This window comes from Girardinichthys multiradiatus, chromosome X, assembly GCF_021462225.1.
Source record: "Girardinichthys multiradiatus isolate DD_20200921_A chromosome X, DD_fGirMul_XY1, whole genome shotgun sequence".
NCBI lineage: Eukaryota > Metazoa > Chordata > Actinopteri > Cyprinodontiformes > Goodeidae > Girardinichthys > Girardinichthys multiradiatus.
Window position 1 is genome coordinate 35,922,587 of NC_061817.1, and position 11,944 is coordinate 35,934,530.

At 39.0% G+C, this 11,944-nt stretch overlaps 2 protein-coding genes across 4 annotated transcripts; both read left to right on the forward strand.

The window, feature by feature from the left end:
- Positions 1–116: 116 nt before the first annotated feature.
- On the forward strand, positions 117–7,370 carry LOC124863267 (dehydrogenase/reductase SDR family member 7C-B-like). 3 transcript variants are annotated; one of them, XM_047357582.1, is made up of 7 exons: positions 117–270; positions 3,079–3,256; positions 3,335–3,447; positions 5,894–6,104; positions 6,185–6,277; positions 6,676–6,834; positions 6,940–7,369. In XM_047357582.1, the coding sequence occupies exons 2-7, from the start codon at positions 3,094–3,096 to the stop codon at positions 7,143–7,145; spliced, it is 945 nt and encodes a 314-aa protein (XP_047213538.1). In that variant the 5' UTR covers positions 117–270; positions 3,079–3,093; the 3' UTR covers positions 7,146–7,369. The 3 variants fall into 3 exon arrangements, with proteins under 3 accessions (XP_047213538.1, XP_047213537.1, XP_047213536.1); XM_047357581.1 differs by lacking the exon at positions 117–270 and adding an exon at positions 563–711 and having other exon boundaries at positions 6,940–7,370; XM_047357580.1 differs by lacking the exon at positions 117–270 and adding an exon at positions 2,414–2,470 and having other exon boundaries at positions 6,940–7,370.
- A 2,724-nt stretch (positions 7,371–10,094) lies between these two features.
- On the forward strand, positions 10,095–11,238 carry LOC124862980 (protein NATD1-like). The gene is made up of 3 exons (XM_047357203.1): positions 10,095–10,300; positions 10,650–10,768; positions 10,844–11,238. Exons 1-3 carry the CDS (start codon positions 10,147–10,149, stop codon positions 10,958–10,960), a joined length of 390 nt encoding a protein of 129 aa, XP_047213159.1. The 5' UTR covers positions 10,095–10,146; the 3' UTR covers positions 10,961–11,238.
- The last annotated feature ends 706 nt before the right edge of the window (positions 11,239–11,944 follow it).

Sequence of the window (11,944 nt, forward strand, 5' to 3'; positions counted from 1 at the left end):
AAACAAAAGATTATGTTTACTTAAATAAAGCTCCTCTGCAGCCAGTGGAATGACTGTGTCCTCCCAGCTTGTCACTCCATTCATACCATGTTGACAACGCACAAGGAAGACAACCGAGTCAGCTGGGCAGCTATTAAAAGACCTCAAATCCCAAAGTATTGCTAAGGAAGGCTGGCCAGTTGTCATGTTGGAGGAGCTCTGCTGAAGCGTGCAGCCTCAGCTCCTCAGGAGGGGAATTAAACCTAACCACCTGCAGAGGGCTGAGAAACAGTGAGTGGGAGCCTGCTAATTCATTTAATACAGTCAGATGGCTCAGTCTCTTATTACTAATTTAATCTCTTTAATGTGGCAGCATTTTAATCAATGTTTAAATATAACAGCAAGAAGTTTTGTTTTATTCCAGAAATACAAAGCAGAATAGAAGACAGCGTGCTTTCTTTGCTCCTAATCATGTTGTTGAATAATGGGTTAAGTATTCTGTGACACTGAATAGTTCAGTATCTATTTTAGTGCTAGTTTATATATAGAAGCCTTTACTTGAACAAACGACTGGTGCTTGGCAACATAACGTCAAATCAAAAGGATATTTTCAAGTTTCCAGTTGGATGCCTCATGTTACATATTGGTTTTATAATGTTAGATGAGACCAAACTGGCTCTGTGACGAAAACGGTGAATGGACTCTGGGAATCTGGTTTGCAGCAGCGTCACTGTCAGTCATTTCTCCATAAATAGTTCTGAGTCTTGCAGTGGTTGTATTTGAATGTTTTGTTGCTGTTCTTTGTCTCTGAGCATTCATCTCATCTTTTTTAAGTTATTTGACTCATTGTTTCAATATGATGCAAAAGTATTTGTACCTCTTGAGCTTTTTTAATGTTTGTTTTATTACATTTTAGTGGCATGTTATGTGATAAAGTAACACAAAGTAGTACATTATTGAGAAGTGGAAGGAAAATGATACAAGGTTGTTCAAAATTTGACAAAATAAAAATGTGAGAAGCATGCTGTGCATTTGTATTTAGTTCCCCTGAGTCTGAAGAACCTAATTTCACTGCAGTTACAGCTGCAGGTCTTATGAGGTACGTCTCTATTAGCTTTGCACAACTAGGAGCTAAAATGTGCCCATTTTTCTTTCCAAATATTTCAAGCTCAGATTGTATGATTGGCAAGAATCTGAATATATTTTTTCTAATCTTGCAGAAGACCATATTCTCAATTGGATGATGGTCTGGTCTTTGACTGGGCCATTCTAACACAAGGGTGAATATGCTTTGATGTAAACCATTCTATTGTGGCTCTTGTATGTTTCGGGTCATTATCCTGCTGAAAGGTGAACCTCTCCTGAGCCTCTAATAGGTTTTCTTCCAGGATTGTCCTGAATTTGCTCCATCCATTTTCACACCAACTCTAACCCGCTTTTGTGTCCCTGCTGAAGAAAAGCATCACCACAGCATGATGCTGCCACCGCTCTATTTTGCTACAGGGTGGTGTGTTCGGGATGATGTGCAGAGTTAGATTTCTGCCACAGATTGAGTTTTGCATTTAGGCCAAAAGGTTTAATGTTGGTCTCATTTGATCAGAGTACTTTTTTCCAAGTGTTTGCTGTGTCCCCTAAATGGCTCATAGGTAACTTCAAACAGGACCTCTTCTAAGTTTTTTTCAACAATGCATTTTTTTCTTGCCACTCTTCCATAAAACCCAGATTTGTAGAGTGCAGGACTAAAAATTTTCTGGTCAGCAGATTCTCCCACCTGAACTGTGGGTTTATGCAGCTCCTCCAAAGTTGTCTCCTTCTCTTATTAGTGCTATCCTTGTCCAGACAGTCAGTTCAGGTGGACACTGCCATATGTTGATAAATTTGCATTTGTGCCATGCTGTTTCCAACTTCAGATTAATTATTGACCAATCCTCCATGAGACATTCAAAGTTTGAGATGTTGTTTTATAACCTAAAACGTCTGTAATATCTCCCTGAGAAATTTGTGATGTGTAATGTTTTCTAAAAATGTCTGAGGCCTTGGCAGAACAGTCGGATTTAAAATTAGGTTAAATTACACACAGATGGACTGAAGGCCATGTTTCATTTTCCTTCCACTTAATAATTCTGTGCTTTTCATATTGGTTTATTTCATGAAATCCCAATAAAATACCACGAAGTCTTAGAAAAGAAGAGTATGAATGCTTTGGCAAGGCACAATATGTCACTATAGCATTGAAGGTTTACATTAACAATGTGACAAAATAAGACAAAAAAAATAGATATTGGTACTAATGATTTACATAGATGTTATACACTCATACAGATATGAATAATATGCCATTAAGTATTGTTTATATAGCCGATGTTTTTTTGTTGTTGCAAGATCGTGTTTAAAAATGTCTTCTCTGTCTTTGTTTCAGAACCATAAGATCTCATAGTTACATAGAACAATGATTGTAGAGGCTAAGATGAATCCCAATGTATCAGAGATGGTGAGATGTCTGGAATGAAAATCTATTCAGTTGAAACTAATTAGTATTTAACATCCATCTCATCCCATATTTCTACTCAAAATCAGAATCATCTTTCATTTAAACTTTGGTCGCATCCTTAAACATACTTTAACACAATTCCCTTGTTAGGTTACAATTACCTTTTATCATAAGCAATCATTGTAAAAATAAAAACGTTCATCCCCTTTCAGTGACAGGGTTTTACATACCAGGAAGAAATAAGACAATGTGGTTTTTAATAGATCCTAAAATTATTTAAATCTATCCTCAAGAGCTCAAAAGCTTCTGTAAATTTGACAAATTTAAATTGTTCATTGTTATTTAGAAGTGTCTTGGTCTTAATTTGATATTTAGATTTTTTCCTCAATCTCAGTAATTGTATACTAAGCTAAAATAAAAATCTTAGCTTAGCACCAACACCTAGCTAACTAGCTGCTAGGTGTTCCAGAAGGAAATGTGTTTGTACCAATAAGCATGTTTTCTAAAAACATTGTGAACTTTTCTCTCATCTTTTGAATGAGCATCTTCACTGATTTCCTGTCAACATGAATGCTGTATGCCTAAAATTAAATCCAATAATTTTCCAGGACATCCTTCCAGAGATGGACCCTACATGGACCACCACCATCCTTGTGGTTCCCTGTGTGGTGGTGCTAACAGCTGGATTTTTTTACCTCTATGGTGCAATTATCGGTCTGCTGTCTAAAACATCAGTACGCAATAAGGTGGTGGTTATAACTGATGCTTTATCAGGGCTTGGAAAAGGTAACACAAACATAAAAACGTTAGTGTCTTTGAACGCTAGTTAAATTTCCTTGTTTTGTGTGTTTTTCTTGTGGGAAGAGTGTGCAGGTGTTTTTCACAATGGAGGAGCCAGGCTGATCCTCTGTGGGAAAAGCTGGGAGAAGCTTGAAGAACTTGAAGACGAACTGGCGAATGCTTCTGATCCTACACTTGTAAGTATAATCAGCCTAAAGTAAGAAAAGGGACAATATAAATAAATGGTGTGGTGCAGGCGAAAGCCACAGATTAGATCTTTCTTTGCTGTTCTCCATGTCCAGGAGTGTACATTCAATTCAATTCAAAAATACTTTATTAATCCCAAAGGGAAATTAAATGTTGTTGTAGCTCATATTATGAAGGTTTCCTCAAAGAGCCGTTGTAGATGCTGATGGCTGTGGGCAGGAAGAATCTCCTGTAGCGCTCCGTCTTACAGCAGATCTGAAGAAGCCTCTGACTGAAGACACTGTTGTTGTAGGACAGTCTCATGAAGAGGATGCTCAGGGTTCTCCATAATGTTCTTCATTTTATGAAGAATCCTTCTTTGCACAATGATCTCCAGAGGAGTCCCCAGAACAGAGCCAGCCTTTTTATCGGCTTGTTGAGCGTTTTTAAGTCCCTGGTTCTGATGCTGCTTCCCCAGCAGATGATGGTAGAAGAGATCAGACTCTCCACAACAGACTTATAGAAGATATGCAGCATCTTGCTGCAAACACCAAAGGACCTAAGCTTCCTCAAGAAGTACAGTCTGCTCTGTCCCTTCTTGTAGATGGCTTCACAGTTGCATCTCCACTCTAGTCTGTTGTCCAGGTGAACACCGAGGTATTTATACTCCTCCACCACCTCCACTTCTTCTCCCATGATAGAAATAGTTTTTGACTTATTCCTGTTTCTCTTAAAATCTACAATCATCTCCTTTGTTTTAGTCAACGTTCAAGATGAGATCATTGTTTCCACACCATACCACAAAGCGGTCCACCACCTTCCTGTACTCAGCTTCTTGTCCATCTCTGATCCAACCCACAACTGCAGAATCATCCGAGTATTTCTGCAGATGACAGGAGTCTGTCTTGTCCTGGAAGTCTGAGGTGTACAGAGTGAAAAGGAATGGTGAGAGTACAGTCCCCTGTGGTGCTCCTGTGCTGCTGACTACCTGGTTAGACTCATAACCCTTCAGTCTCACAAACTGTGGTCTGTTTGTCAGGTAGTCTTTGATCCAGGAGATTGTTGAGGCCTCCACCTGAGTCTTCTGAAGTTTCTGACAAAGCAAATCAGGTTGGATTGTATTAAATGCACTGGAGAAATCAAAGAACATGATCCTCACAGTGCTACTGGCTTTGTCCAGATGACAGTGGGTTTGTTGAAGCAGGTGTATGATGGCATCTTCAACTCCAACTCCACAGCGATAAGCAAACTGAAGGGGGTCCTGATGGTCCATTGTTTGCTTACTCAGGTGGGCCAACAGGAGTCTTTCTAGGACCTTCATGATATGGGATGTCAGGACAACAGGTCTATAGTCATTGAGGACTGATGGGTGAGTTTTCTTTGGTAAAAGAAAATGATATGACATAATTGCAGATTTTTTGATCATCTCCATTAATTTTTATCATTCAGTGGCAGGGCTGAAGAAGCTTCCAGTCATTGTCTATGTGTGTGTCTGTGAACACAGATCTTGTTATTTTTCTGATGAAGAAACCTAGACAGATGAGTCACTTAATGATTATTTTGTAGCTTTAATAAATGATTCTGACTCAAATTTGAATGAATGTCATGTTTTCTGCAATGATGAGAAACTGCTCCCATAGTGATTTTGAAATCTTCATGATTATTAGTATCATTACTGTGATAGTTTTCATCTTTAGGGTCATTTAAAGTGCCATTTTGATTTCTGGGGGGTTTTCTGGTACGTATCATTGGTACTCAAGGTTACCGAGGCCGGCCACCTAAGGGTTTATCTAAATTCTGCCAAGATGTCATCCTCATACTACTGGCCTGCAACTTGTTTGTCTCGCCTCCTGAGAGATTTAAAAACTCTCTATAAATGTTTGATTTTAATCAGTTTAGATAACAATTCTTTGAATGTTCATGAAATCATCCTGAAATGTTCTCTTTTAACAGCATTGTTGGATGTTTGTGTGTTTCTACTGCTTAATTGATCATTGATCATTGGTCGTTGGAAATTAGTTATAAATCTGATTTAAGATGGAATCAAGGATTCATTCTTATCAATTCTTCCATTTTAATTGAAGTGTTAATTATCTAATTATCTAAACCCTAGAAATATACAAAAACTTTCTTGTGTTTGTTTTTATCTGACAAACCTCACACCCTGAGAAGGTCAAGAATGTATCCTTCTGGCTGATTTAGAGATGAAGAGACAGACTGTGAGACTGACTGGTGTATGAACCTTATCCACTTGATGTAGTCTGATCATGCTGCAGTGGAGTGAAAGCACTCAGTGACACGTCAGATTTCATACGATAAACTGCAAGATTTTACTTTTAACAAATGCAACTAGAGTAAAATGTATGTAAAGATAGTTTTTCAACCCAAACATTTGGGAAAGGGCTAAACTGAAACACAACATCAAGTTGTGTCCTCATCCTTACTGCCTTTCCTCAGACATTCCCTCCGAAGATTGTGCTGCTGGACTTTGGAGACATGAACAGCATGACAGAAGCCATCGCGGAGATCCTGGATTGTTATGGTTGCTTGGACTATCTCATCTTCAACAGTAGCATGAAGGTCAAAGCTCCTGCACAGAGTCTGTCTCTGGAGATGGACAAGCTTCTGATGGACAACAACTACTTTGGGCCCATCACTTTGGCCAAAGGTAGCTGATTGGAACATGTTAAACTTGAGCTTTTTGATGATGATGATGTTACAGCACCGATGGTGACACCTCTGTTTCAGGTGTGATCCCTTCCATGATCTCTAGGAGAAGTGGTCATCTGCTCCTGGTTAACAGCATTCAAGGGAAAATCGCTGTGCCTTTCCGCACTGCATGTGAGTTTGGAGGCAAAAAGGTTAAATAAATGGTTTACTCAGAGGCCAGATTCAGAAATCATTATAAAGCCGGGATCATGGTGAGTTTTTCTTCAGCTGGTGTGTATTATTTATGGATATATGGCAGTCAAAAAGCCAGATTAGCCATTGGGTGTGAGGTGGAGACATCAGCCGATTAAAAACTGTTTCTCACTGGTTCCAACATGATATCTGCAGTTATGTAAGAACACATAATTGGCAACTCTTCATAAAGGTGTGTAATCTTTTGAGAGAAGCTGTACCTGTTGCAGACCTGGGTGTGAATCACACCATGTCCAAACTGGACCACTGCTTCTGGGGACTTAACTGTTTTTGTCAGTGATCGTGTTTCACAAGGAGGTTGAAATGTTGTTTCCCAGACGCAGCTTCCAAACATGCCATTCAGGCTTTCTTTGACTGCCTGAGAGCAGAGGTGGAAGAGTTCGGCATCTCTGTCAGCACCATCAACCACACCTTCATCAGCTGCTCTGCGTCCAAAACAACACAGGCTGCAACCTCGAACTCCCTGCTTTGGTCCCGTAAGTAGAACCAGGAAACCAGGCTGAGGTTTAAATCCAAACAATACTGGGCTAGTTTAGAGGTTTAAAATGTGAATCGATGATCTGTGTATCTTCTCTCTGCAGTGTTTTACACCAGGAAGCCACGTGGTGTTTCTCCACATGAAGCCACCGCTGAGATTGTAAGAACCCTGAACAACAGAAGGAAAGAAGTACTGATTGCTCCCTCTCTTCCCAAGATGGCCATTTATGCCCGATCCTTCTTCCCCAACATGTTCTTCGCTGTGATGGCTGCAGGAGTGAAAAACTCTGCTGCTTCTGACAGCATGTAAAGATCCTGCATCCTTCTATGATATCATGACAGTTGTTGCACAACATTTTATGATTGAAAATGACATGCAACCATTTAGGCTAAAGTAAAACTCTATGAAACAACTTGTTATAACCTGTTAAGGTTTGTCAACTATTAGGAGCCCCAAAGATGCAAAATGACAATCTGTCATCATAATTGCTCTTTTCTTCTGTTGTTTGTTTGATTATTTGTCTCATTTAGGGTGTTTTTCTTGCTTTTGATTTAATCTTTAGTTTGTTAGTGACATTAAGACATTATCCAAAAGTTTAGTTTATCAATACTGCCGTGTACTGTTCATTGTGTCTCAAATAAAAAAAGTAAAACATTAAATTGGAATTTCTTTCAAAAGGACACAATTGAGCATCATTCTGGTTAAAAAAGTTGAACTGTTTCCCATTATTGTTTATTTTTTATTTTTATTTTCAGTATTTTTCCTTGACTGGACACAAACATAATTCACATAAACTGCAAATATTTGAACTAAACTTACATTTCAGCGAAAGAGAAATAAAGGTAATGACAATGATCCCTGACAAGACAGAGCATAAATAAATCCAAATGTATTTAAAAAAAAATACATTATTAAATGTAATAAAGAGCTTTATATTTTTATTTTCTACTTTATTTCATAGTTAAAACCTATACACGAATATTAATTTGTTTTAAACATAAATGCATATTTTGACATATTAAAATGTTTTTATTTGACTTTGTTTAAAGTTTCTTTAGTTTAAAATCAAAAAGAAAATATTAAACATTGAAATGTTGTTTTAATTCAAACATATTAACATGTAAAAGATTGTTTCTTTCTTTTGAATTTAATTTTATGTCATAAATATAAAAATATTACACTGTTTCTTATTAATGACATTTAATTTATCTTATTTGTATTTTTAAGGTAAATATAAATACATATTGGATTGTTTCTTTTCATTTAATGTGAAAATTTATACAGCCATATTAGAGCATTTTTTGTTTGTTTTCATTTCAAGGTTAAACATGTTAATAAAAATTTTCTTTTATACTTTATTTTTAAATCAAATATATTAACATATCCATATTAGTTACCCAGAGAGTGAACCAATGTTGTTTTGGCAACAGTTTACGTTCCACCATCACCTGTTGCCGACACTGCATGTGATGCCATCAGCAAAGTTGCTGCTAAGCTACAGACACAATCTGTTTGTGGCAATATCTGGTGATTTTAACCATGCTTCACTCTTCGCTACTCGTTCAACGTATCAACAGTTTGTCAGCTGCTCTACCCGAGAAAACAAAATGTAGAATTTGTTTTATGTTTTCATTCATCTTTACAGCAAGACTCTTCCTGGCAAATCAGATCACAATCTTGTTTTTCTCTGCTCGAAATATAAGCCCCTTGTTCAGAGGCAACCTGTAATAAAGAGAACTGTGAGAAGATGGTTACAGGAAGCTGAAGAAGACCTGAGAGGTTGCTTTGAGGCTACAGACTGGGACACATGGAGAGGACACCAATGGCATGACATACACAGCAAGGAGAAGTACAAGAAGAAGCTGGAGAGCAAGCTCCACCGAAACAATATCAGAGGTGTGTGGTCAAGGATGAAGAAGATAACAGGCTTCAAGCAGAAGGACGATCGGACCGATAGATGTCTGGACAGAACCAATGAACTAAACAGTTTCTTCAACAGGTTCAGTTAGAAATAAGTTCAGCATCCTCCTCTCCTGCCCACAACCAATCAGACATCCCACCCTCCTTTGACCCACAGCTTCCCTGTCACACCTCAAATGATTTATCTTCCACCTCAGCCATGGACCCTTCTGCTTCTACATGTTTGCCTTCTGGACCGGAACAAGGCTGCAGGTCCAGATGGTGTCAGCCCTGGTGGCCTGTGCAGATCAGCTCTGTGGGATTCTGCAACACCTCTTCAACCTTAGCCTGGCCCAAAAGAAGGCTCCAGTGTAATGGAAGACCTCCTGTTTTGTTCCGGTACCAAAGAAACCTCACCCATCAGTCCTCAGTGACTACAGACCTGTTGCCCTGACATCCCACATCATGAAGGTCCTGGAGAGACTCCTGTTGGCGCACCTGAGTAGGGAGGACTGTACTCTCACCATTCTTCTTCACTCTGTACACCTCAGACCTCCAGGACCAGACAGACTCCTGTCATCTGCAGAAATACTCTGATGGTTCTGCAGTCGTGGGGTGGATCAGAGATGGACAAGAAGATGAGTACAGGGAGCTGGTGGACCACTTTGTGGCATGTTGTGCAAACAATCATCTCATCTTGAATGTAAATAAAACAAAGGAGATGATTGTAGATTTTAAGAGAAACAGGAATAAGTCAAAAACTATTTCTACCATGGGAGAAGAAGTGGAGGTGGTGGAGGAGTATAAATACCTTGGTGTTCACCTGGACAACAGACTAGAGTGGAGATGCAACTGTGAAGCCATCTAAAGCTCAACAAGCTGATAAAGAAGGCTGGCTCCGTTCTGGGGACTCCTCTGGAACCTCTGGAGATCATTGTGGAAAGACGGATTCTTCCTAAAATGAAGAACATTATGGAGAACCCCGAGCATCCTCTTCATGAGACTGTCCTACAACAACAGAGTGTCTTCAGTCAGAGGCTTCTTCAGATCTGCTGTAAGACGGAGCACTACAGGAGATCTTTCCTGCCCACAGCCATCAGCATCTACAACGGCTCTTTGAGGAAACCTTCATAATATGAGCTACAACAACATTTAATTTCCCTTTGGGATTAATACAGTATTTTTGAATTGAATTAAAACGAATATATATATTATATATTTTTTATTTTTAAAGTCATACATATTAACATATACTTGATGGTTTCTTTAAAGTTTCTGTTTAATTTAAATTAATATTTTGGAGGTCAAATGTAGTACATTACTATGATTTGTTTGTTAATTGCGCCCTCTGGCGGATGGGTTGCAGACGACTGCTCACCTCGACCACATTGCGCATGTGTGGTATTTGTAAATGGCCTTAAAAATAGCTTATAGACTGTTTACCTTTAGCCACCGGGTCATTTCATGCAATGTCTTCTCCAGCGAATCAGGCTACAGCGAACGGTTTACGGTTAAACATGACCGACAGAACCGACGCTTCACCGTCTCTCCAGGCAGCGGCGCAGGTAAATTCTCAGCCGGGGCGGAGGCTCTGCAGCCTCGGTAGATTTAGCAGGATAGTCCAGGCTCCACTCCTGGCCTCTGGAAACAGATACAATACAACCCAATGAAAACAATCCCATTTTAATTTCAGTTGTTAAATTTGATCTAAGTGGTAGTAGATCCGTATTTGGGACCTAATTTAGAAAGGAGCATCAAAAACTTATTTTTATTAAACAGTTTTACTCCTTAGATCCATCTGAGTTATTCTGTAATTAAATCTACATTACACCTCTGCAGCTGTTTTATGTAATGTAGTGCTGCACATTTGAAGATCATTAGCAGTAGTGAAGCCCTCTGGTTCTGTTCTCCCAGGGCCCAATGAATGTGCCGTGCTGTACTACAGGTTCACTGGGCAGAAGGAGGTGGACCTGATGTCCACCTTCGTTCCTGAGACCATTCGAGGCCAAGGTATTGCTGCAGTGCTGTCACAGGTAAGACGTCTTAATTTGGGTTTTATCAGGTAGGTATTTTAAATGTGACATCTAAAGGTTTTTCATTTTTTGCAGGCAGCCATGGATTTCCTGGTTGAGGAGAACCTAAAGGCACACATCTCCTGCTGGTATATAAAGAAATACATTGATGAGCTGCCTCAGCAGCAGTATAAACACCTGATTATCTCCTGACTGCTGCTTGGTATTCCACTGCAGGCCAGACTGGTATCTTCAGTCACTTCATAATCTGCACAACTTAAAGTGAGATTTGAATCAAATCAGTGGTTTTGTTTGTATATCATGAATGAAATTTTGAAGCATATTTAGAAAATCTAAACTATTTGAAATAAGATTTAGAGTCGGCATTAATATGTTTGAATTTTTTCCTAATTTATTCACGTCTGTACAATTTATTCTTGTTCGGAGATTTTTTTCTCATTCTGTTTATTAAAGCATAAATTAAAAGCCTATTTTAATTTGTATTTATCAGTGTTGCTCTAATTAGCAGACTGTAACTGCAGAGCAGATATGCTCAAAATCACTGTATTATTGTGCTAGAAATGGTTACCTCCAGCAGAGTGCAGCTGTTTTCACTTCTCATCCAAGGGAAAATGATGGTGCCACCTGTATAACGGTGACACCTTTCCACATGTGACATTAAAACCACAAACCTAATGGCTTCTATTCAGATTTTAGGTGATAAACCAACATGATGCAGAAAATAATTGTAATTGTCAGCATTGTTTACAACTAAAAACTTTAGTGTTACATGAAAGTAAATTTAGCTCCTTTAATAAAAGTCCAACTAATTGTATGCAGATGTCACCTAATTAGTAAAGAGTCCACATGTGTTTATTGCAGCAGTTCTGTGAAGGCCTCAGAGGTTTGTTAGAGAACATTAGTGAACAAACAGCATCATGAAGACCAAGGAACACAGCGGACAGGTCAGGCAGAAGGTTGTGGAGAGGTTTAAAGCAGGATTAGGTTCTAAAACAATATCCCAACATCTCACAGAGCTCTGGTTGGCTGGTATGGGCCAACTGCACACCTAAGATACGGCTGCTCCTAAACTGGCTCTGCAAGTAGAGCATTAATCAGAGGCCCATGTTGACTTTGGAGGAGCTGCAGAGCTCCATTGTGTTGGTGGAGAGGCATCTATAAGACACCTATTAGTCA

What these genes read in the sequence shown, in the direction of transcription:
- LOC124862980 (XM_047357203.1), top strand. Translation starts at nt 10,147, where the DNA reads ATGGCCTTAAAAATAGCTTATAGACTGTTTACCTTTAGCCACCGGGTC. An exon ending in CTCTCCAGGCAGCGGCGCAG is followed by an intron (nt 10,301 to 10,649) that starts GTAAATTCTCAG and finishes CTGTTCTCCCAG; the next exon opens with GGCCCAATGAATGTGCCGTG. An exon ending in TTGCTGCAGTGCTGTCACAG is followed by an intron (nt 10,769 to 10,843) that starts GTAAGACGTCTT and finishes CATTTTTTGCAG; the next exon opens with GCAGCCATGGATTTCCTGGT.
- LOC124863267 (XM_047357580.1), top strand. Translation starts at nt 2,429, where the DNA reads ATGATTGTAGAGGCTAAGATGAATCCCAATGTATCAGAGATG. An exon ending in TGTGCCTTTCCGCACTGCAT is followed by an intron (nt 6,278 to 6,675) that starts GTGAGTTTGGAG and finishes GTTGTTTCCCAG; the next exon opens with ACGCAGCTTCCAAACATGCC. An exon ending in GAACTCCCTGCTTTGGTCCC is followed by an intron (nt 6,835 to 6,939) that starts GTAAGTAGAACC and finishes TTCTCTCTGCAG; the next exon opens with TGTTTTACACCAGGAAGCCA.